Below are 25,129 nucleotides of genomic sequence, written 5' to 3'. Positions count from 1 at the left end.
ACTCCATCCTGGTAGAGAAGCAGCAGGGGGACTGGGCAGTCCGAGCCCTCTCACCCGTCACCTGCACCCCCCTGTCTTCACCAGGCCTGCACACTCCCTTATCTGCTACTTTAATTCAAGCCTTTTCTTTCTGACCGCCTTGACCCCTCTGCTTAAAGGAGTCTCTGAGCACTGGGAAACCTTCACTAACACCTTTGGGGAATGGAGCCTACATCACACCCGTGCTCACCCGCTGAGGGCTGAGTCTTGATCGCTTGCTTATACTGGCTTGTTTCTGAGCGACGCCTGTCCCAGCGGTTTGCCATCCTTACTTCCCTTCCGGCTCCCTTCCAGGAGCCCTCTCCAGCATCTGAAGCCTCACCCAGGTTCTTGCCTCTGCAGAGTCTCAATGCCTCCCAAATAAAACAAATCCATGGATCAACTGCATTCCCTTTCTGTCGCACTTCCGTGCTTTCCTCTCGGCCCTCTTCTAAGTGAGCACTCCTCCAGTGCAGTCATAGATTGCATATTTCCACAGCATCTATTTACCTTCCTGTTTATCTTGCTTGAAGGTGGTTTCCCTCCTCTATAAGGCAAGGCAATTGTTCTCTCAACTCCAACGAGGAGGGCCTCTGCATGGTAGCCGGTAGGAATGGTGAACAACGAAAGAAAAGGCACACAGGCAGTGTGTGAAGAAAATGAAACTCTGTAGGGTTAGCAGACACCATACTCAGCCACACTCTGCCCCAAATGGGGGCTATGGAGCTCTGAGCAATGGAACTGGGCCTCCAACACAAGAGGCCTCATCGAGTACTTTCAAGCCCTTAAGATCACATGCTCAAGCAAGTCTAAGCCAGCCCCTGCCCATGCCGGCCCCCTCCCACACAAAGCTCCCCAGGACAACCCCACATCCTGCTTTGTATTCCCATGACACTTGGGCAACATGGAGGAGGACACCTGCCCCTGGGCATGATGTCCCAGTCAGTCCATGAGGGCCTCGCTCTCATGCCCATCAGATTACCTGGGGAGATTTTCACTAGGAGCTTTTGGTGTTTGTGGATTGATTTGCATTGTTTTCTTGGCTCTTGGGATTAAACTCAGGGTTCCCCATAAGCAAGGCAAAGTTTTGCCTCCGGCCACATCAGCAGCCCCCCTAGGGAGATTTGCAAGTGCGGGACTGACTGACCTTGCTCCCAGAGATGCCCGGGCTGATTTGGAGTTGGGTGCCTGACCTGATGTTCCCTGAAAGTTGAGCAGGTTATGCTAATGTGCAGTCCTGAGGCGACACCACTGGGAGTTCCCAAGATAGACCTCTGGAGTCAGATTGCTGGGCTCCAAACGGGATTTTGCAAAGAAACTCTATCAAATTACCCAGCATCTTGGGACTTCAGGGGAAAGAAGACTTTATCTGTTTCTCACAGACAAAGAGCCTAGCACTCAATCCATGCTCCACTCACCCCATTCATCCCCTCCTCAGCTCAGTCTCACTCTCTACTCTGTGAGAGCCTTTCAGAGAGAGAGATAGGCTGTTCTGGGAAGGTGGTTGGGAAAAACATCTGTCAAACACCCCAAGGCAGCAACCATCTTCCAGAAAGGAGGAAACAGAAAAGAGCACCCAGGTGACCTTCTGGTTCAACTACAGAGGAGCCTGGAGCTCTCTACTGTGCTCTTGTCTGCCACTGGGATAGTCACTCCACAACCAGGCTTGAGTTCCATGCCTAGATTCACCACCTACTGTGCATTCAATCTTTCCTCAGCTATGATGCTGCAAAGGGGAGTTAGCTCGTAACTCTGATCCCAATGAAACTCCAAAGATGAGGTAAAGCAATGGTGTGGGGACCTCTACCTGCAGCCAGGACACCCTCAGGCTCAAGGCAGAGTGAAAGCAATAGTCAGACTGCACACTCAAACGAGTACTTTCTCATTCAATAAAATGTCACAAGAGCCTCTCGTGTGCCAAACATACTTTGTAAGGAGTACGGAGCACAGAAATGAGGCCCAGTGTATCGGTTAGTTGTTGCCAAAATAATGCTGCATAACAAGCCTCCCAAGACACAGCAGCTGAAACGAGCTTCGTGTCTTCCCAAAAATGTGTGGATTGGTTGAACCAGTCAGTCTCTCTCTGTAGGTATGTGGGTCAGCCCAGTGGCTCTTCTTCGCCCTCACATTTCTCATTCTCCTTGGATCAATAGGTCTTCAAAGGTTTGTTCTTTCTCTTCCTAAAGATGAAAAGTCATAGAAACTCCAGGGGAGAGGCAGAAACACCCAGGCTTCTCCTATGACCCATGCTCAGAACTGGCATATTATCGTCTCTGAGTCCACACCATTGGCAAGTCCTGTGGCCAGTCACAATGCCAACGGGATGAACTTATTCCGCCCGTCAGGAGACCACACCCCAGGTCTGGTAAAAGATGACATGAGCGTTCAGTGGACCACAGCCCCCTGTGCCCTTAAGGATGCTTTGGAAAGCCCTGCAGCTCGTGCAGATTAGTCCCAGTCTCTGAGCTCCTCGGGACTCTGTCCTTCCTCAGCCTCTCTACAAACATGTCCAATAACACAGGCAGGCGTTCTTACTCATTTGACAGGAACTGGGAGACTTGAAGGAATAAAAGAACTCGTCAAAGGCACAGTGTTTATCTGCTCTTAGTGAAGGGGTTGACACAATCTGTACTCCTTGAAGCTGCTCACAGGAAAAGGGAGGAGACCTCGTGCTGATGGCTTCCCAGGCTAACAGATGCCAGTGTTCTCCTAGCCACCCAGTCATGCTATTTAAAACGGTCAAAAGTTTGAACTGAGGCTAAAACGGCAGCACAGTGGATGAAGGCATTTTCTGCCGAGACTGACAAATTGAGTTCTGTTCTCAGAACTCACATGATGGAAAAGGAAAGCCAACTCCCACAGGCTGTCCTCAGACACTGTACATATAAACGGACGGACACACACACACACACACACACACACACACACACACACACACACGGACATGGGTGTCGCTACAACTGAGGAACGGCAGAAATGAGGCAGCAGTCAGACCCTCTATCACATGGCCTTTGCTGCTACTAAGTGTCTTGGATGACTCATCACAAGAACCATTCACGTCAGCCCAGTTATGGACAGGGCATTCAATTAGCTACCTGCCAAGGCTGAGGGAAGGATCTCAGGGTCTGGGCCAGGCCAGGTTAGCCAGGAGCAGATGGACTCCTAGGCAGAGAGTCCTCGTGCTGAGTCTGCAGGCTGGGGGCTGGCCATGCTTTCTCTTGTATCCTCCTGGAACCGATCTCATTGGCCAGTGAGGAGGATATGTATTCTCTTCCCAGCTCCTCAAGTGAACATCTGTTTTTCTCGAAGCTGTGAATGTCACGTCAAGATTTTCCAATTACCTTCGCCTTGGTTTTATTTAGCATCAGTGTATTGGAGGCATAATTAGTCTGAGATGAAAACCTGTATTGTTCCCTTCTCCTCGGCAATGAAATAGGTTTCCAAATGTGCTAACAGAGAGGATCCTTCTCCAAAAATGACAAACAGCGAGTGAGGGGGGAAGGCGGGAGTGGAGCCTGATCGGTGACAAGCACAGGTGAGGAGGCGCGGGGAGCGGAGCATGATGGGAGCACTGGCTGCAGGCCTCCCGCGTCTAACCTCAGCTCTTCCTTGCTCCTGGGGAGGACGGGTTTTTTAACACAGCACAAAGTGATGCCAGTGACGATGGAGGACCAGTTTCCAGGGATGTGTTTTTTCCTAATACTCCCCCCAGCACTGAGATGCCTGAAGAGGGCGTTCTTGGTGACGTGGTACCATGAAGCACTCTCCGCCCTCACCAGTTTGGCCACAACCCTTGCCCAACACTAGACCGCTAGCTTCTGGTCTGCACAATACTTGTCAAATCACATCTTGCAAATCTCCTCCGTGTGTAGTGTACAGTAGCTGTCCTGTTCTGACACGTGCACACTTAACAGTTCTTCTGCACAAAGCACCAGAGAGCTCACTAAACAGAGAAACGGTCATCACACTTTAAAGCTCTGGTGACTTCCCATCACACCTTCCACAAAGCCCCCAGCCCTCGCCTAGGCTGCAGAGCCTTGGTGGTATTCCCTCTCTGACTTACCCATCCTCCCTCTCATTCAGCCCAGACCATGCCAACATTCTGTTCCCACAAAATGCCAGACTGTATTCCCACCTCGGGGCCCTGACAATGACAAAGGTCTCCTTTTAAAAAGCAATGCTACAAAATGCTCTATCGAGCATGAATTAGAAAATAAGCCAGTGAGGCTACCGCTCACTGAACAGTGGCCTCTGGCAGGCCAGTCCACGCTTCTGTTCTGGGTTCCTCATGGGACTGCTCACCATTTGGTAGCGTTTTTTGCAAATGCCTCTCTCTCATTTAAAATGGGTCTGTAGGTCTAAAGACCTCACTTCTTTTGTTGCCTACCAGACCCCAGCACCTACTCAGGACTAGTGGGGGAAATAGTAAAGTTCAGCACCAAGAAACCCACAAAGTGCATGCATTTCACCTTCTGATCAGTGAGAGGATGGCGGGAAGGAGAAAGGAAAATTTTTGTGAGGGCCCAGAATGCTGGCCCATCATTCATGGTTCAAAGATACAGGACACATTTGCCCAATCTAAGTAGGAAGATTCTCCACATTGAACCATCCAGCAGAGGAACAGTTCCTTACTCAGATGGTGCTGAGCTCACCATCTCCATAAGTCTGCCATCCAGCAGAGGCCACTACTAGAAGAGAGATGAACATCCTCCCAAGTTCCTGAGTCCAGAACACTCTAACTGGCTTCTTCTCTCTCAGTCCTACAGCTACACCACTACCCCCTGAAGAAGAGAAAAGACTCATATTCTGGCTAGAGGTACCTTGCATGGGGTGTGCTAGGGTATTGGGTGGAATACACATGCCCAGGAGGTATGAGATGGACATGTGGACCTCTGTCCTCTAAGGTGTAGCCTGGAGGCTCCAAGGAGGACAACCTCTATGAGGCCCCATGTAGAGGTGGTGTTAAGTTTCTGCCTGTACCTTCATCCAGGATTCAAACAGGGAAGGGAGTGGGAGGCATGACAGCACCATAACCTGCATTCGAGTTGCTGATCTCAGTAAATCCTTCCCACACCCCTGTAAGGGGAGAATTGTAAGGGGAGAATAAGACCTCTGCCCCACAGACTAAGAACCTAATGGCCAATGCTCAGGAACATAAAGTTGCTGGTCCAAGTCCTACAGTGGGTCTAACTGATGTGACATTCTGAATTATTGTCACCTACAGCTGTGATGGTCAGTCATCCTCTGACTATAAACCTGTCTATTTAGAAACATCCTGAATACTTCCTGCCTTTTCTTCTTCCATTGTTTCAGAAAATAGAGACCCTTAACTTTCTCAGGTAAAAACCCAATGAGAGAGCCCTGCTCTTTTTTCTACCATATCACCTGTTCTGTGACCCATTCAGAGAGAAGCTGGTAGTGGGAGCACTTCCTCAAATTCCCTCCTCCAAACTTGTGCAGACCCAGGACTACTAAGCCTCAGTAAAGCCACATTCAGTTCACCTAGAACAGATGCTTTCGTGCAGGGCACCAAATGTAAGGAGGTACTGAATGCCTGTAAGCAGGAAAGCAGCGGGTCTGAATGCTGCATCCCCCTACGGGTATCTACATGTCTTCCTGGGCTTTTAAAGAGGGTGAAAAGCAGACACAGAAAGAGGAAGGAGGAGTAGAAGCCAAAACATGTTGGCTGTGAAACATGGCATATCCGGGGAGTTCGGGGAGAAAGCAGCTTGTGAATGTCAAAGGGGAGAGAGACAAGACAAAAGTACTCCAGAAAGTGTCACTTCGCTATGAAAAGGATCCTCTCAACATTCTTCAGAGAATAACGGTAAAGAATAACATGCCATCACCCTTTTTTTCTTTTTCCTAATGTGACTCTACACAGGCACAGGGACATGAGGCATCGCTATTTATACTTGAATTACAAATGAATAAAACAATAGATAAATGAATAAAAGAAAACTTTCAATGCACCATTGTGTTCCAAAGTCCTAATACTCTTTCTGCCTGTGCTGGGAATGATAACGGCTAATACTACCCCAGTGAAGGCTTCACACCATGGAATGTCCTGAGAGTACCCAGCACAGGTTAGAAACATCCTGAGTGAGAAATGCTCTTAGAACACCCAACCTACTGCCCATCCAGGCTCAGCAGCACCGCAGGCAGAGTTCTGGTTTCTCTCTTTCACAGCACATGGCCATCATGGACCTAAGACTTGATGATGTCAACAGCACCCCAAGTATATCCTATCATGGCATGCTAACCCAAGTATGCGAAGTACAGTTGCCACTGAACGCATATAGCTCTCGTATGAAAGCAAAGAGTCACGAGTCAAATCAGCATAAGGATTGGGTTGCTCAGCTCTTCAATCTGCTGCTGCCTTCACAATGTGCCATACACACCCAGGGGCAGTGCTGGTGCTCTCTGCCCTTGTCCCCCCGCCCAAAGATACTCAGAGGGAGTCCGACCATGAGGAGCTGCCTGGCTCAAGTAGCCAGAAGGATAGGCTAGAAAATTGGCCAGATTTAGAGAGCTGCCAAGGAGCTAGAGACCACTTATAAGAGGAAGGTGATGACCTACATGTGATGTACTCCTCAAGGACTAAGAGTGAGCTCCAGGTCTGCTACATACGCAAAACAATTGTGTGTGTGTGACATAACTTGAATTAAGTCCAGGGTCCTCTTCCTATCTATGAGGGAAGAAGTAGACCTGAAGCCTCAAGATAGATCTGACAGGCAAGAGCAAGGGCTCGCCATGAGTGACTGAGTCTAATGCATGAAAGCTCAAGGTGCTGCCCAAGTCTTTAATTCACCAGCAACTGACCATCCCTTGGAGCTAGGTACCAAAGAGCAGGTATAGCTCATAGAAGAATTCTCCAGGAAATTCAGGAATTTCTTTCTAGAACCAGAAGAGACAACTCAGCCATTAGGAGTACTTACTGCTCTTGAGAAGGAGCTGGGCTCAGTTCCTAGCACTCACATGCAGCTTACAAGCATCTGTACCTCCAGCTCCAAGAGCCCTGATGCCTTCTTCCAGCCTTCACAGTCTGCTGCATGCATATGGTGCTCTTAAACTCGTACAGAAAAACACACATTCGCGGTAAATAAATAAACCTTTTTAGGTTGAAAAAAATAATGCTTTGTGGCCATCCTGTCCAATGCTACTATCACCATCACTGTGACAACTGCCATCATCACCATCATGACCTTACCGCTGTGACCACTAACACCATTATGCTAATTGCCATAACACTGAGCCCATAATAAGTACCACTGCCACCAAAACTGACATCACCATCCTCACAATTGCCACCACCACCATGACCGCTATCACCATTACTAGAACATCCATTACATCACAACCGCCACTACAGTTGTTGTGACTATCGCCATTATCACCACAACCACAATCGTCACTATCTCGATTGCCACAGCCACCCTGACAACCACTGCTATTACAAATGTCATTACCTTACCAACAAATTTCCAACACTGCTGCCATCAACCTTACAAAAATAACTCTGAATCCATAATACTAGATGTCTGGCTTCAGTTGGAAGGGGATGTGCTTGGTCCTGTGGAGGCTTGATGCCCCAGAGAAGAGGGATGCAAGAGAAGTAAGGTGGGGTGCACCCTCTTAGAGGCGAAGAGGGGGTACAGAGCTCATGGGGGGCAGGAAGGGAAACAACATTTAAAATGTAAATAAATAATTAATAAAAAAATTTTAATTAAAAAAATTCCAAATAACTTATGTAGACACCACTTGACTCATGTAGGTTGAGCACAGACAGGGTTATTCTTCAAGGGTACAATATGGATAAGAAGACAATACAGTGACCTTAAAGTGCTCTGGTCAGATGAGGGCGAACATCAGAAGTGGCAAGCCATATTTACAGTATGTACAGATCTCCATGGGATACAATAAGAATGATACTAGCCTACCCATTAGCCTTTCTTCCCAAGCCTATAACCCAAATCCAATCATGTGAAAATTAGTATATAAATTCTAACATAGAAAATTCTATGCTAGAGTTAAAGCATCTAAAATTTGGGGGATAATTTTAGGCTTAAAAGGGCAATATAAATGAACTGTGGACATTAATTAATGATGTTCGCTCGTTATGACAACTATATTAATACAAAATGCTAACAATGAGGAAAATAAGATGGGATCACTGAAATTAGAACTTCGTTTGAAAATGGAATGCAGTCTCACCTTAAATTCTACAGACTATATTTCTAAATGGTTTCCTGAAACAGTTCCTTCCCTGGGTAACTTGCCTTAGCTCAATGCCATGGCAGTGCTCATCCAAGGGTTGGTACTACCCTTAATCCTTGCCCCGCTAGCCCATCCAGCCGAGCTCACTCCCTGAGGCCACACATAGCTTTCAGAAGCATGAGAAGAGCTCTAGTCACGCTGTGAGGGCCCTCACTACCTTAAGGATTGATTCCAGGCTCCCACAGGCATAAAATGTCTTTTCCTGGTTCAGCCTTCTCTCCCTTCTTCTCTTCTCCCTCTTCCTTCTCTCCCTCCTTCCCCTCCTCCTCCACATGTCTCACTTGCTATATTAGAAAACATATTATTCACATGCTCACTCGCCTTCCACACAGAAAGCCCTGCTGCAGCATCCCTGGTAAATGTCCTCTCATTTCCGCTCTTCCTTGCTGGCTACTCCCACCCTTTAAAACTCAGTTTGGACACTGCTTCCTACCGGGATCTTCTTCCACCCCAGGATGGGTGTGTGAGCCTTGGAGGACACCCTCATGGTTCCTACACTTGTAGCTCCCTGCACTGCCTTACTTGCTTACTTTCTAAGAAGGGTGGCAAATGTTCTCAGTCGCCACTCTTCAACAAATGTTTACTTGTCCATGAATAAATGACTGGGGGCGGGAGGGAGGGGTGAAGTGAAAACTCAGTGCCTATAATGAAGGGCTTTTGTTCCTGGGTTTTGAATTTCTAATCCTATTCTTCAGGACTCCATTAACCTCACTGAAGTCCTATATAACTACATCCTATTAGAGGACAATGTAATGTATTACTAGATTTAATTATAATGGAATAATTAATGTCTGGATATCACTAGTTTGGACATAAAAATTAAATATTACCTTTTGCATAACTACTCTCTCTAACTTCATGATTTCCCAGCTTGGCTTTTTTAATGAAAAGTACCTTTGTCGCAGAGTAAGTGATGCCAAGCAGAACATCTGGTCTGCAGCTTACCACTGTCCTTCAGGCTAGGCTCAGCACCTCTGTCTTTCTAGTGCCACAGTGAAAATACTATGCCTGCTATCAGAAACTCCCAAGACAGCTGTCCAAGCATTTTGAAGCTAGCTGAGGAATCCATCCTTCCTTGACTTCAGTTTCCTTCCATTACATCATGTAAAGGCAACCCCAGAGGAATGAGGGACCCTCAGAAGCTTTGACAAGGGAAGACAGTACAGTCAAGTCAAAGGAAGGATGGTTAACTCCCTTTCGGCCAACAACGCTCACTCTGAGCCTCTATCCCTCTACCAAATTCTTCCCCTCCAAGTTTCTCACAGTTCTTGCTTTGGGCATTGTTGGAAAGATTGCAATTTCATGTGAAGTATCATCACGTCTGCAATCATACATACCTGCAATCCAGAACGCAAGAGATAGAGGAGGGGAGAGGAAGAATTTGGGGCTATCCTTGGCTATATAGTAAGACCCTGTTTCAAAGAAAGAAAGGAAGGAAGGACAGAGGGAGGGAGGGACGAAGGGAGGGAAGGAAGGAAGGAAGGAAGGAAGGAAGGGAGGAAGGGAGAAAGAGAGAGAAAGAAAGAATACAGTGAGGGAGGAAGGGGGAGGGAGGGATGGAGGAACAGTAGGCAGGAAAATAGTTAGATGGATGGATAGATAGGTAGATAGATATGTAGATGATAGATAGATAGATAGATAGATAGATAGATAGATAGATAGATAGAGTTAGAGATACATACATACATACATACATACATACATACATACATACATACATACATAGTGAATTCATTCTTTGCCTTAACAAAAACTCTGCTTTTCTAATGGTGACTTTCAGATCACTGTCTAATGGCAACGTCATGAACACTCACACCACAAAGTCCAAATGCATAACATAATGTCCCTACTCTGACCCATCATCCTCTTACTCACCCCTCCAGAAGCCTGTGATGGGCAGGTCAAGCTTCCCTTTAGCTTGACATCACCTATATTTGAACTCTGATCAGCTACATGAAAAAGCTACTACCCTCAGGGCACCATGTGGCAAAAACATCAAAACTAGAACATTATAAAGGTCAAGTGAAGATGGTTGTCCAGCTGTCCTCCAGCTTCTCCAGCTTCTCCGGCTTCTCCAGCTTCTCCAGCTTCTCACACTTGCTGGTTCTGACTGTAGCCACATAACTCTAGGACAAACTGTCCATCTGATCCCTTAATGCGTTTTGACCCAAGGAAAGGATGAAAGAGAATAAAATGATTATAGCCTTTCCACACCACTAAGTTTTAGGATGGTTTACCATATAACCAGAGACAACCGGAAGAAGTGCCGTCTGCTTCCTACATGACACTGTTCCATTCTGAGACGGAAAGGATGGTCTTTCCCACGCCCGTTATGCTGGTGCTCCTGGCTCCAACCTCTCTCATTCAGATCTCCAGAGCGTAGATCTGGGATCCCCAGCGTCTCTTCAAGGAAGGTACCATCACCTCAATTACTTTTGCTTACTGCCTTTCCCCTCTCTACCGACACAGTAAACTCAGCACCCATCTGCTCCCTCCATGCCTTGGTATTCCTGCCTGGAGGCCCTAGGCATACAGATCTGTGGTTTGCATTGTGCCTAGCTATCATTCCAAAGTGTGATTTTTATTCATTCTCAAAATTCTTTAGCTTTTCTCAAAGCCTTCCGTTTGGAGAACTACCCACAGGAAGTTCACATAGCTGCTGCCATTGGAGGGGTCCCTAGCCACAAAACTGTACAGAGAACAGTGATACGCAGCCCCACCCAATACGGTGAAGTAATTTCCAACAGGGTGCTCACAGCTGGCTACCAATTGCCAGGCTCATCCATCTTTTTTAGTGTGTGTTTCTCTAGTTCAGGTTGGCAGCTCTTTAGGAGCAGAGACCATGTCTGCTCCCTGAAAGATCTAAAGATGAAGTCCACTGCGTCTTGGTAGTAGCCTGGCTATTGCCAGGCTCCTGATTCCTTCACACATGAAAAGTAGCTCTAGGGACAGAAAACACCTGCAAACGTCTCTTTCCATGAGCCTGTAATACTGCGATGCCACCAAACAATTACATCTAGTGGGATGGGCCAATGACAGTTCCGATGGGAAATGGCCTAAGATGACCTTACCTGTTTTGGGACATAATCTGCACTAACCTAGGCATCATCTGGAGCATCAGAACACTGAGATTCCCTCTCCTTTAAGTTCTCCAGAATTCCCCATGTTCTTTTTCTAAGAACATTTTGAAGTCTTGACAGTCCAGTTCTCAGCCTCAACTGGATGGCCAAGGACCAGAAGTGATCTGTCCCTTCTGGCTGGCCCCTTCCCTCAATACCCAGTGAGCAAGCACATCTGGTTTCCTTCATCCTGTTCCAGGAGTCATGCTTCCTGACAGAGAGTGAGCGAAGAGGCAGAATATTCCCAGGTTCCCCTTCTCTGAGCTATTAACACTTTCACCTTGACCTCAGCAGCCCCTAGCTGGTTCTACCATTTCAACCAATAGCCATCTCAAGATGCAATAACAAGGACAGGGCACTTCCTCTGCACTTCAGCCTGAGCTCCTGAGAAGGCATCACAGGGCCATTCAAACATCCAAAATCCTCAGATTGCCTTGGTGAATAAAAGAATAGGTGGTGTGGATGAGAGGAAGGATGCCTTCTAGTCTCCTGTGCTCTGTCCTTATTTAACTTAAAGTATTCACTTCCTGCACCCCATGTGTGGAAGAAAACTTTCTACCTACAGGCCCCAAGTGTGTCCGAGCCCCTTGGATAGTAGACATGCAGGTGTTCCTCCCGGTAAACAGTTCCTTCCATGTTCCGCTGCCATGTTCCGTTTCTCTCCTATTTGCACTTGTCTTGTATACCCAGCAACTCCTTTGTCCCAAGCTCCGGGGTTCCAGTCATGGACCATGAAGCCTTTTGGCTGCCCTTTCCCTAATATCATGGCACAAGAGAACAATGCTGATGGCATGGAGTGTGGTGAACTACAGACGGAGATGCTGAGCCATCCCATGCACAGCTGGGGAATTAATGGTAGAGGTACCTCTTATAACAGCCCACCCAAAAAAAAGTCCAAACCCAAGTACTTCTCCCCAGGTCCACCACCTCAGTGGTAGGACACAATCACAGCCAGGAAGGCAAGCACAAGCATATTCCAAACTGGTCACACTGCATTTGCTTGGAGTTATGTCAGCATGTTTTCCCACACCTTTGATGCACCATAGCTTTACAGGCTCTGAGACCCTCATTCTCCACTCACACAATAGTCACAGCTACCCCTTGGTTATCTAGAACCATGGTAGACTGAAGAGATAAAGGGGGTACGCTTGCCCTGCATGACAAACTGACAACTCTTAGGCTAAACTAATGACTTGAAGGAAGAAAATCTCACCATGCAAATGGGAAACCGAGGCTAGGGGAGTCACAGAGGGAGATGATGAGGCAGGTCTGCCTAGAACCACATCTTTGCCCTACTCCTAAACAGATGGAAGGTGTAAATGTTCTCTAGAGTGCATCGTTTCCCAAGAAAATAGTTCTTCCAGCTGCCTAAGGGGAGCAGGTGGGAGGGGACCTCCTCCTTAGATGAAGCTCTCTTGGGTCAGTTGATCTGACCCCACTTTACTGACAGACTCACAAATGATACTTTCTGGGCTCCCCCAAGGTGTCCATCGTGCCTTCCCTATATCACTTTCTCCTTCATAGTTATATTCATAGAAGGCTCTCTGCAAAGATTTAGGGGAAAGATGGCCTCCCCTTCATCTGCCATGGGCAACAAGTCTCTTCCCATAAACACACAGTGCTAAGGGCTAGGCCTGGAGACAAGCTGCTCTGAAATATAGCCCACTCCATCACACTTCCTGCTCTGCCACACCCCGCTCCTCGAGCATTGTTGAAACAATGCAGTCAGCTGCTGGGTCTACAAAATGCCAACTTGAAACATAAAGGTTGGGGCCATTATTCTTCACTCTATACCCCCTTTCACCACCCTCACCCCGAAGCTGAACAATGCGAGAACAAAATAAGAAAACAGAGCAATGGCCCAAGCTCGCCCGGAAACCTCTTCCTTCCCACAGGTGAGAAGGTTTTCATCCATCTGCATGTTGGGGTGATGATGGAAATCCCCAACCCACACACTGCCTTTCCTTTTCCACATGACTTCACACATGTAACTCAAGGGGCAGAGTTTCTTACATCTGCCCATTCAGCTGATCCCATGGCTAAGAGAATGGAACAGAAGCAACAGAACAAGGTCTGAAACTAGATTTCCAGCAGCCCTGAGTATTTCTATTGGCTGTTCTGGGTCTCTGCTGCTCTCATGTAAGCATGCATTAGTTTACACGCCTATTGATAAAAGACTCGTGGCTGGTCACGCCATCATTTCAGATCACAGCCGGCCAGCATCATCCTTGCCAGAGAGACAGAGGTATTAATGTGCCCAGATCAGTCAGCTTTACCCAGATCTAATGACCAGAACCCAAGCACTGTTGCTTAAGCACAATGGGTTCTAGATGTGTGTTACACAGCATCAGCTAACTGATACAAAGTCCGTCGCCTCTCAAGGTGGACAAACTGCTCCAATACAGACAGTAAGTGACCAATAGCAAGCCCCTGCCAGCTCCGAGTGTGAAGTTCCGTCTGTGAGCTACCTTGTGCAGATCGATGAACTAGGTGTGGGCTGTATGGCTCAAATAACGTTTCTGAAGTGAGTTCATGTCGATTCACACAGGTCCACCTCACCTCGGCCACCAGGCTTCTTAGCTAACCCCTTTATCCATGCCACCTGAGAGAAGGCCGTCTAATCTGAAAACCCTTAGTACCTGGGTACTAAGGTATAAAAGATTTATTTCAGCTGCTGCCAGCTGCCTACACTTGTGTCTATTCTCCAAGCCTCCTGGATGAAGGGGCAAACTGCAAATGAGACATAGGGAAGACTGACACTTTCTCAGCTATTTAATGACCTGCGAAAGATGGAACCCAAGGTCCCATCATGCCCATGCCTCGGGCTCCCCTGCCTAGCCCTTCCTCCTTTCTCTCCCCATCTCTCTAACCCCAAGGAGAAGCAGGCCTGCTTCCTTGAGCATCCCTGAGCATGGAGAATGAAGATAACACAGACTAGAAGCAACACTCAGCAGGGAGTAATCACCAACATCCACTGACTCTCATGCACTATCTCTCCATGATTGCTTACATTCTCCTTTGAAATAACAACAGGTGCTTCTGCTTGGCAAAAACATTAAGAAGATGTTTAGTATGCGTCTTAGTTAGGGTTTTATCGCTATGAAGAGACACCATGACCTCCTATAAAGGAAAATACTTAATTGGGGCTGGCTTACAGTTTCAGAGGTTCAGTCCATTATCATCATGGCGGGAAACATGACAGCGCCCAGGCAGACACACTTCCTCCAACAAGGCCACCCCTCCTAATAGTGCCACTCCCTATGGACGAAGCATTCAAACATCTCTACAGGGATCATTCCTATTCAAACCACCACAATAGGCTCACTGCCTGAGGCTATAAACAATGTTTGCCTGGGGTCAGGAGTGTCAGTGTTCCTGGGATCCTACAATCATCCATTTTCCAGGTCCTGAACATGGCGTTCACAAAGATGAGCAGATTCGTGTCCTGCACATAACATTCTGGGCCACAGGATGGGAACCACAGCAGGTAGTAGATGGGTGGCCGATAAACCAGCTCTATATGGAGGAGGTGCAACCTGGAGATCAACCTTCCTCTCACAGCCACTGAGCTGCAAACCATCAGGAACACACTAGGAAATGACTTTTCCTCCTGGTTTTTGTTTCTAAGAAGTTCTAACAGAAAACAATGAACCTCTCCAATTCATAGCACTTTTGTTAAAGTACCAGGCCTTTAAAATCCATAAACAGTGGGATATAATTAAATGCAAATGTGGAGCCTTATTTAAAAATTAATCTTTTATAATTAATTAGTGATTTAAAATATCTTGGTAAATGATACTTAAATGGCATGGAATTATGCTAGCTCTGAGTGATAAAGTCGTCTGCTAGAGATTTGCCGAGTTGGAGTGAGAGATATTTGCACATATCACGTGGGACAACAGAGCACTGTGATTCCTTAATTTACCTTTGCGACAACTGTAGTAGAAAGGCTTTATATGCAGATTGTGGGGGCTTCGCTTGCTGCCGCAGAACCAGAAAAGAAATTGCTTGGAGTCAACCCACTTGCATTAAGGATTAAATTAGCCTCCAGCCATGCTGTCAGCCTGGGAAGCCACGCTGAGGAGATGTGGATGAGGGAACCCTTTCTACCTTTGTTGCCTTCCATATTCTGCCAGCCTGAGCAAAAGGGGCCACACATTCCCAGAGCAATGACAAGCTGCCCCCGCAGCTGTTTCCCTCAGTCTTCCTCCTATACTCCAGACTCTACTACAGAAGAGTCTGTTGGTGCCTCACCACAAAGGTAGATGTCACCTGTTGCCATTGTCACCCTGTCACCGCCTTTCCCTTCCCAGTATTACAAAGGCTGCCCCAGTCCACTCTGCTACCCAGAGGTCAGCCAGGTGCACACTGCAGTGTGGGGTTTCTATAGGGGTGTCTGTGTGTGTGTTCAGATGCCTGAGAGATTGTGCTAGTTTGAGTGTCTGGTCTTACAAGTTACTGTTTGGTTATATGCTTGAGTAGGTGTGTGTGTGTGTGTGTGTGTGTGTGTGTGTGTGTGTGACTCTGAATGTGTATCATGCATACATACATGTAAGCTAAACTCCCACACTTGCTTACGTTGATGTTTACTCCTAATCCACCTCCACGCACTCACCTCTCTGTCCTGTGCTGGCTCCCACCATATGCCACAGATAGACCAGGACGATTTCACCAAAAACACGCAAAAAGAAGGCCCACCTTTAAGCCTTTTTCACGGGAAGCAAGAATGAAAAAAAAGCCACCCAGTTATATCCCTAATGGATGGACAGGCAAGGGTAACACAGCCGCTGACCTACAGTTTTACATTCCAGTAGAGAGGAGAGAATGTCCAATGTTTATAGGACGCACGGAGATGGAAACACACAGGCTGTTCTACCATCAAGAACAAGGGGCAAGAATCAGCCATGTTCTACACCATGTATTTTGCTAGTCCTTCATTTCTAATGAGACAAGGAGATGGAGAGAGAGAAGAAGATACAGAATAAGTGAGGGAAAGAGGGGAACTGTGAGCGGCCAAAAGCAGAGGCTCACAATGATGAGTGAGAGGACAAAACTCAAGTGCCCACACGGCCAGTGAGCCTCAGCGGGTGAGAGCCCTGGGTCACACCCTCTCTTTTGGTTCCTGAGGATGCTCTGCAGCGCGTGGTCCACATGGACTCATGGTTCCTGCACCCTGGCACGTGTCATGGTCCATAGGAGGCACCAGTGTGGGTACATAGGTGACTGAGGGGATGGATGGGCAGATGGCAGACAGACCTGCTGACAAGTGGAACATACACAACCAATGAGGAATAAACTGGCAGTGGGCTCTCTCCCCCATCAAGCCTGGCACAGAGAGAGATGAGAACAGGAAGACATAACTGTGGACCACTAGCCTCTAAGACCTGAAAATGGCCCCCAAAATGATCCCATTTAAGCCTCAGGTTCCCTGATCCTGACTCAGGAAACCTCCAGACATCATCAGTGTAACCTTGGTTTCATCTATTTCTGGTCTCACACATCACAGATGCTAAGATATCCATTCCCCATCTGACCCTCCATATCCACTCAGCTAGTGCCAGCTCATTCCTACAGACCTGGCCTTGTTATTGTTGAGTCCAGGAAGCCTCCTGGACACTGCGGCTATGGCTCCCCGCTACCAGGTACTTCTGCATCCTTCTGCCATTGCAGATAACAGGAGCTGTTCATATCTCCATCTTTCCTGACCAAGAAGAAAGCCCCATGGAAGCAGGAACCAAGTCACAGTACTGGGGCTCAGTACACCTGGAAACATGACAGATGGGACGGTGTGAGTGGAAGGACCACTCCAGAAGCTGTTGGTGAGCAGGATTCCCAGGGCAAAGCCCTGATCTCAGTCCCTCTCAGCAGCTTCTGACTTCATTACTTGAGTTGCCCAGGCTGTGGAGTGAGAGAAAAAGGCCCACACCCTCTTCCACACCTCTTGAACCAGCTGACAGGTTTGAGTGAAGATAACATCAAAGGTAAACTTACTAAAGCCATTCAACGGCCAGTGCCAAAGCCTCGCTGGAAAGACAAGGAACCCAACCTTCTCTCAAGTTAAGAAGACTGAAAGGAGCCACACTCCCTCCAAGGCCAAGAACTGAACAGAGCAAGTCCTGCTGGAGGAAGAACGCGTTTAGCAAGCCCCAAGGCATCTATGTGGTGATCACAGGCCTGGGATGGGAATACCAGAACGTTATCCTTCCAAGCTCAGCTACTCCAGGATCAGGAGGCTTCTCCTCAAAGCTCAGCTGCTCCAGGGGATGCTTTTCCTCCAAGCTCGGCTGCTCCAGAGTGGGGCCTTCTCGTCGCCTTTACTTTGTTTTTGTTTCTATTCTACTGCTGTCTTAGGGATAGCATCTTTGCACATGCCAGCCAACTATTCTACACCTAGCCACATACTTAGCCCTCTCATTACCTTTTAAAGGCAGTATGTTAACATCGTGGCTGGTGAGCCTGACTTAAGAGATCTGAGAGGTGAGAACGAGGAACCAGGACTGAGTGGTGAAGAGCAGTGGGAGTGGGTCCATGAACCCACAGGACCCAGGCAGTCACCAAGGCCTCAGTCTCCTGCAACCCACTGTCCCGGAGATCATCAAGACCAGAGTTTGGGCATCTGCTAGCCCCAGGCAACCTGTCCCTCATGATTGGGAATCACAGATAATCCAGCAATGCTATGTAACCCCCCGGGGCCAAGTGCGGATAGCACTGATCGGCTTCACCAGGGTTACTATTTAGAGAAGCCACTCCCAACTTGGTTCGCTGACAGCCTGGCAGGTCACAACTGTCAGGGCTTCTGACTAACAACAGTGAAAGTGTCAGCCACAACAGCAGATTCACATCTCATAAAATGTAAGCCTCCAGCAGAGCTACCCATCTTCACCCACTCCCACTCGGCCATGTTTTCTGAGAGGGGGAAAGGAGGCATTGCAGCTGGGAAGCCCACACAACCACCATGGGCTACAGCTCTTCTGTGCCCTCCCAATGGACACCATGGTGGCTTATCACTACCGTGTAGGGGTGAGAAGCATTTACTTCACCTCACAGTGCTTAGAATGTCATAAGATGCAGACAGTGGGTCACCCTCCTGAGACTCATCCATCCTGCACTAACAAATAAGAAATTGGGTCAGTCTGCCTAAGGAGCCAGGGCCCCGGGCAATGACAAGGCCACTGGACTGGACTGAGTTCCCCATCTTTTGGAAGACTTGCCTAGACAGCTGGACAGAAATGGCCTCCTCCAGCATCCAGATCCATTTGCCCTCTATGTTTACACAGTAAGACTCTTAGAAATGAGGGTGGGGAAACCTTTCAAGCATATGTTCCTCCTCAGAGCTGGCGCAGCCACATGTGACCATGACAGACAGTGTAACACGCTGTGTCCTCTGCAGTGACCAACCATAGAGGAGAGGCTCTGGAACAGGCCATCCCTAGACTGGAGTTCCATTCCGTCTCTTGGTAAAAATTTCTTGATACAAATCACTTAATGTCTGGGTTTGTTGGTTTCCTCGTCTGCAAACTGTGCCGCTGAGGAAGTGAACGCAAGGAGCCAGGCCCACTGTGGGCACCAGGAGAACATGGCTTCCTCTGCTCCTAATGGCATCACAGGGATCCTGACACCAGAACTTACATTATAGGAGCTCAAAGAAAAGGCAGAGGAGGTAATGTCCTTCTACTCAAAGTTCAGAGCTTGCCCTCACTGACTCCAGACAAGGGAAGGAGCCGCTCCAGTGGAAGTCTCACCTCAGCCACCCAGAGATGCAAAGATTTTGTGAACACAGTCTGAAGGATTAGAAAAGACAACCAGCTACAGCCAAGCAAAGTGCACCCTGCAACACAGGAGTTTGCATAATTAATCACTTGGAAATAACATATTTAGGTCAGTTGTAGTTGAGTGTAAATTCTTCTGGGCTTAGAAACAAGAAAGGCCTAGATTCGTGTAGAAGGAAAATGTATGTGTATACACAGCTCAAAGGGAGGGATGCTAAGAAACTTTGCTACCAAATGTTGGTCATTACTGCCTCCTCCTTCACCACTATCTTAGCAGATGCAAAAACTGGGGCTACTGGGACCAACCAAGCAAATTGATCAATGTCTCACAGATAGGAATTAAGATCAGAGGCTACATCCGAATCTGTGTAACTGCAAAGCCCATATTCTGTCCTCTCCCAAGCTTCCCAGCAGGCCAGTGGCAGAGAGGGAAGGAAAAGCAAGAAGGACGAGGAATTAGTATGAAAGTGAGGAGCTGGGAAGCTGGTGACAGAATCTGTGGACTCTCTCCCCAGGCACAGTCTGAGTCTAGCAATAAACAACAGAGAGAAAAGTCACCCCGCGAGCAGCCTTCTGCAAATACACCACTGGGAACATTCTGAGAAAGGCTGGGCATGTCAGCACTGCTAATCCAAAGCTGAATCACTGCATACAGAGAAGACTGTTGTGGTGACGAAGCTGAGAACCCACAGGACAGCACAGCCTGGCTGACCACCAGCACAATTGGGGCCTGATTAGCTGAGAGCGGCAGGGCTGCTGGCCAACTACACCAAATTAAGCGTTCCCAGTGTTAAGCTCTCCAGCAGTGGGCTTCGTGCTGGTTCCTGATGCATGAGGTAGCATTTTGAATGATAATTAATTAGAGGGGAAAGCAGAATAAGCAAGCAAAGTACATCAGATGAAATCAGTGTAAATCTGCCTTTCTCTTTCATTTTACCTTCAATCAGAGTGGGCTGGCAAGGTGGCTTGGGTTGTGTGAGAAACCCGGGGGGTGGGGGATCAACCCACTGTTCCATGATCCCATCATCCATCGGGCCCTAACTTGTTCCCAGATACACTGTACCCCCAATACCCACTTTTCCTAAACAAACTCAATCCCAGGGAGTGACTAGTAACCACCCGTTCATTGCCTCTCTGCCATGAGATCTTTGGAACCAGCACCAACTGGTCAGCTCATTCTAGTCCATGGTTTCCTAGACTGATCTCAAATTAATGGGTTCTTTGTTAAATTGGTGGGCCTTCTTTGTCTTCATTAGAAAGTCTCCAGCCCTAATAAATGTGTTCTTAAAGGAAGCACACACAGATCGGTACAAGCACCTAAGAATGATGCTCACTCCGGGTATCACTTGATATGCAACGGACACCTCATCGAATGCCAACAAATCCCACAGCACGCCGGCCCACTTCTCCAGAGAGCTAGAAATTCACTTCATCCCTATAGGTGTGCACCTGCTAACCAAGAGGAGAAAATTCAACGGAATAAAAACGCTAGGTTTCAACTCAGAAAATTCACACAGTAACGTAAGAAGGCTTCTCACGAGGCCCAGAGCCTCCTTCCTCACAGTCAGTGAAGGAACTGTGTCACCTGCTGAGGACAAATCAGCATCCACGTCACATTTGGGCCTCTTCCCAAACGGTCAGGTGCTGTGGGCTGAGAGCCCTCTGTTCTCTGTTGTTCTGGTGCACACCTGGGCCATTCAGTGGTCCCTGGGCATCAGGCATAAGTGGCCTCAGATCCCATGACCTACCTCATTGATGAACGAGTGCGCCCCCTGTGGGCTAAGCAGGAGGATGGCCCGGCGCAGTGTGTCCCGGTAGCGATTCAGCTCCTCCGTCTTCATGGTGGTGAAGAGGCTGGTAAACACGTGACTGATGTTCTTGTCCACTTTTTGTAAAGAGACGTCAAGACCCAGCCGTGAGGCCTGATCCAGAAAGCTTTGGAGCCCACGGATATCTGAGCATGGGAGAAGAGGGAGGAAGAATCATTTTTAAGTGGGAAGGGATCTACCTAGGAGACAACTAACCCCAACATGCCCAACCCACGCAACCACCAGCAGAAACAAAGGTCTCCATCTAGTTCACTTATTCAGAGCGCGCTGCAAGGCAGCAACTTAGACCCAGTCTCCCTCATCAGCATCCAGGCCCAGGATATTAGGTGGTTGTCTCATAGCCTCAGGAATCCTTTCTGCCATCCAAAAGGTACTATGGCTATAGGATCCACCCTTTGTAACAAGCTCTTGTGCTTTCCCACGTGGTCTGAGTTCCGGCAGTTCTGCCCTCCAGGCTTCGTGGACTGGTGACCCTGCCCCAGGTTTCCCCCATCTCCCTCTATACCTCATATCTGAGGTGTCTCAATCATCTACAATCAGATAAGACTACCCTGACTACCCTGAAGAGAGCTGACCCAAGATATGGATAGGCCATTCTAACCCTGGGTCATTCTCTAACCCTCTGAATGCCAACATCTCATGTGGCGACCCCTAGCCAACGTAAGAGGCTATATCTTGCTTCAGGATCTGATTCCCCGCCCCCGGAATTTCGTTCCTCCTGCTTTATCCCAAGAGGTGACTCATCCCAAACCCAATCAGAAGCTCAAGGTCCTACTGATTCAGAGATGAAGAGATGGCGAAGGTCCTTCACTAAGACTTTCCCAACCTTCAGATGGAGTCCCTACAAAATAAGCTATGGAACCAATTGCCTGAGGGTGGCAGTTCAGTGTGAATCGTAAAGCCCAGGAAGATGGTACACCCATGATGACCTACTGTTGTGAGGGGCCAGGTGCCATTTAGCTTCTTAATTATGTGACTAATGCACTTGCAACAACCACTGCACAAGCCATCCAACTTCCCCAAAGGGACACCTACCTACCCAAGAATGGAACCCACACAGAAGCAAGCAGGTGTGGGATTGTGACATGGCTATTTTGATGCTATTCAAGCCTCAGGGTCTGTCTGCATCTGATACTGTCTCCTGGACTCCCCACTGCCATGAACCAAGAGTTCCCTTTACTGACTAAGCCACATAGTGTTTTATTTGTCATTTTTAGCCTAAATTGTCAACACACCGGAAAGATATTTGTGCCCAGTCTAGAATGTCTCTATTACCTCTATTATCCTTGCACTCCTGTGACAAAGGACAGAGCCTCCACAGAACAATGAGTATCCATCCAGACCCACAAGGCCACTGTCCCCATGCCCGGAGGTGCCTGTGCAGTCCCAGTCAAAATAGGCAGTGCTAACTAAACAGGTTTTTCTTCGTAGTTCTTCTCTGAGACTGCCTTCTTCTCATGTCTGTCACATAAACATGGAGGCAGCTATCAAGGAACCTGCTATAGAGTCCCTGAGCTTCCCATCTTGATGAGAAGACAGACTTAGCAGTAAGTCTAGTCTCAGCTTCATTGTAGCAGGAACAGTTCCAGGACTACCACATAGGGGTGGCCAAGAGAAGGCCCTGAGCTCCTGCTGGGACCTCTAAGAGACCCTTAAACTCTCAGGCAAAGCATTCTTCCCCTCTCCTCTGGCTGTGAATGATATAAGGAAGAAGGCTAAGCAAGCCAGGAGGAGCAAGCCAATGAGAAGCATTCTTCTGTAGTCTCTCTCTATTCGGTTCCTGCCTCCAGGTTCCTGCCTATGTTCCTGCCCCAACTTCCTTCAATGAAGGACTGTGACATTGAAGTTTAAGCCAAACAAACCCTTTCCTTCCCAAGGTGCTTTTGATCAGAGTGTTTTATCACAGCGACAAAAAGCAAACTAAAACAAGAATTGCTCCCTTTGATATTTTTAGTTGTAATTAACACAATAATCGGACATTTGTAGAAGACAGTGAGATGTTTTAATGCATATACACATTCTACAACAAGCAACTCAGATAACTTAGTTTATCTATCATTTCATACATATTTATCTATGATCGGAGCAATCAATATAGTCTCATCCAACTATTTTGCAGAATTTAACACAAGTTCTTATGACAACACAAGAACTTTATCGCCCCAAGAGATAAAGTGTCTGATAACCAGCTTCTTCTCCCTTTCCTATCCCCCTCCTGACGTCTAGGTACCACTTCTACTCTCTGCTATAAGATCAGCCCTATGTTATTTAATTTTATTTTTTACTGAAAATAGATTTTTTTTACATAAAATGTACTCTGATCATGGTTGTTCCTTCAACTCTTCTCAGATCCTCCCTACCTCCCCACCCACCCACATTCAAATCCTCTATTGTGCACTCCCTCTCTCTCTCTCTCTCTCTCTCTCTCTCTCTCTCACACACACACACACACACACACACACACACACACACACACACCAGAAAAAACAGGCATCAATAAGAGGAAGAATAATTAATAAAACGAAATAAACTTGTAACCTATATAGGACAATGCAAACAAACAGACAGACAGACAAAGAGCCAAAAAGAAAAAGAAAAAATCATAAGAAACACATACACACACACACACACACACACACACACACACACACACACACACACACAGGCACACATAGGAATCCTATAAAATGCGAAATTAAAAATAATTATATATAAACAAAAAACAAAAAATAAAAGAAATACAAAATACCCAGACAAAGTCTTATGAGATGACAAAAAAAAAAAAAAATCCTCCAAAACTACCATTGAATTCACTTTGCGTTGGCTATCTACTGCTGGGCATGGGACCGGCCTTAAGAGTAGTTTTGTAACTCAAGAAATAGCTCATGCTGATGAGGGTGTAGAGCAAGGGGAAGCATTCTTCCATTGCTAGTAGGAGTGCAAACTTGTACAGCTATTCTGGAAATCAACTTGGCAATTTCTCAGAAAATTGGGAAATAGATCTACCTCAAGACCCAGCTATACCAGTACTGGCTGTATACCCAAAAGACACTCCACCATGCAACAAGGACACTTGCCCAACTATTCTCATAGCATCTTTAATTATAATAACTAGAAATTGGAGACAATCTAGATGCCCCTCCACTGAAGAATAGACAAAGAAAATGTGGTAGATCTACACAACGGAGTATTCCTCCACTATTAAAAATAATGTCATCATGAAATTTGCAGGCAAATGGATGGAACTAAAAAGGATCATCCTGAGTGAGGTAACCCAGACCCAGGAAGACAACCATGGTATGTACTCACTTATACGTGGACATTAGTTATAAAGTAAAAGATAATCATGTTACAGTCTACAGACCCAGAGAGGCTAAGTAACAAGGAGGACTCAACAAGGGAATGCATGAATCACTGAGAAGGAGAACTAGAATAGACGATGGTGAGTGGACAGGGTTGGGGGCTGTACAGAGGTGGGGGTTGGAAATAGGAACAGGAAGGATCAGGTAGGGGAGGGCAGAGGGAGAAAATACTGGGAGAAACAACTGGAATCATGGAGGGAAAACATCTCTGGGATGTTCTTGACCCCTCTGGCTCCTATAATCCTTCCTCACCCTCTTCCTCAGGGACAGTCTTTCCAGTCCCCTGCCTTTTCCTCATCTCTTTGAATATCCCTCCATCTTTGTTTCCTGGCCTTGGCTACACAGATAGCTTTGACCTATATATAGGACAGAAGTAAACTTAACATAAAAGTGTTATGAGCAGTTGTATACTTCAATTCTGCCACTGCAATTGGCTACTATCATATAAACACCCTCAGGGGAGCCCGGTGATGAGAGCTGAGACACACAGAGAAAAGTGAAGCTGGTCCTCAAGCAATCACTGTGGCCACATGACAGCAGAGCCCACAGTTGAGTGTGGCCAGGGCAGGACAACTAGCCTGAACTATAAACTCATCAAAAATAACAAATGACAAATGTTCTAAGCCTCTGAGTTTGGGATGGCTTGATTAGCAGCAATGACTAACTGAAAGGCCAAGGTCACAGGCTCCTCATGAAGATGTAGAAAAAGAGTAAGGCCTGTACCTTATAAAGGTCATCTGGGGCACTGTTCTAGG

At 47.3% G+C, this 25,129-nt stretch overlaps 1 protein-coding gene across 1 annotated transcript in view; it reads right to left on the bottom strand.

Annotated features, from left to right (window-relative positions):
- Grid1 (glutamate ionotropic receptor delta type subunit 1) overlaps positions 1-25,129 on the bottom strand; it is a 731,950-nt gene that overhangs the window by 509,397 nt on the left and 197,424 nt on the right. Inside the window, exon 4 of the mRNA XM_032919192.1 lies at positions 20,932-21,137. Within this exon, the coding sequence (XP_032775083.1) occupies positions 20,932-21,137 (206 nt within the window). The remainder of the gene's footprint in view (positions 1-20,931; positions 21,138-25,129) is intronic.

Source organism: Rattus rattus, chromosome 13, assembly GCF_011064425.1.
Source record: "Rattus rattus isolate New Zealand chromosome 13, Rrattus_CSIRO_v1, whole genome shotgun sequence".
NCBI lineage: Eukaryota > Metazoa > Chordata > Mammalia > Rodentia > Muridae > Rattus > Rattus rattus.
This window is presented reverse-complemented; position numbering and strand designations above follow the sequence as displayed.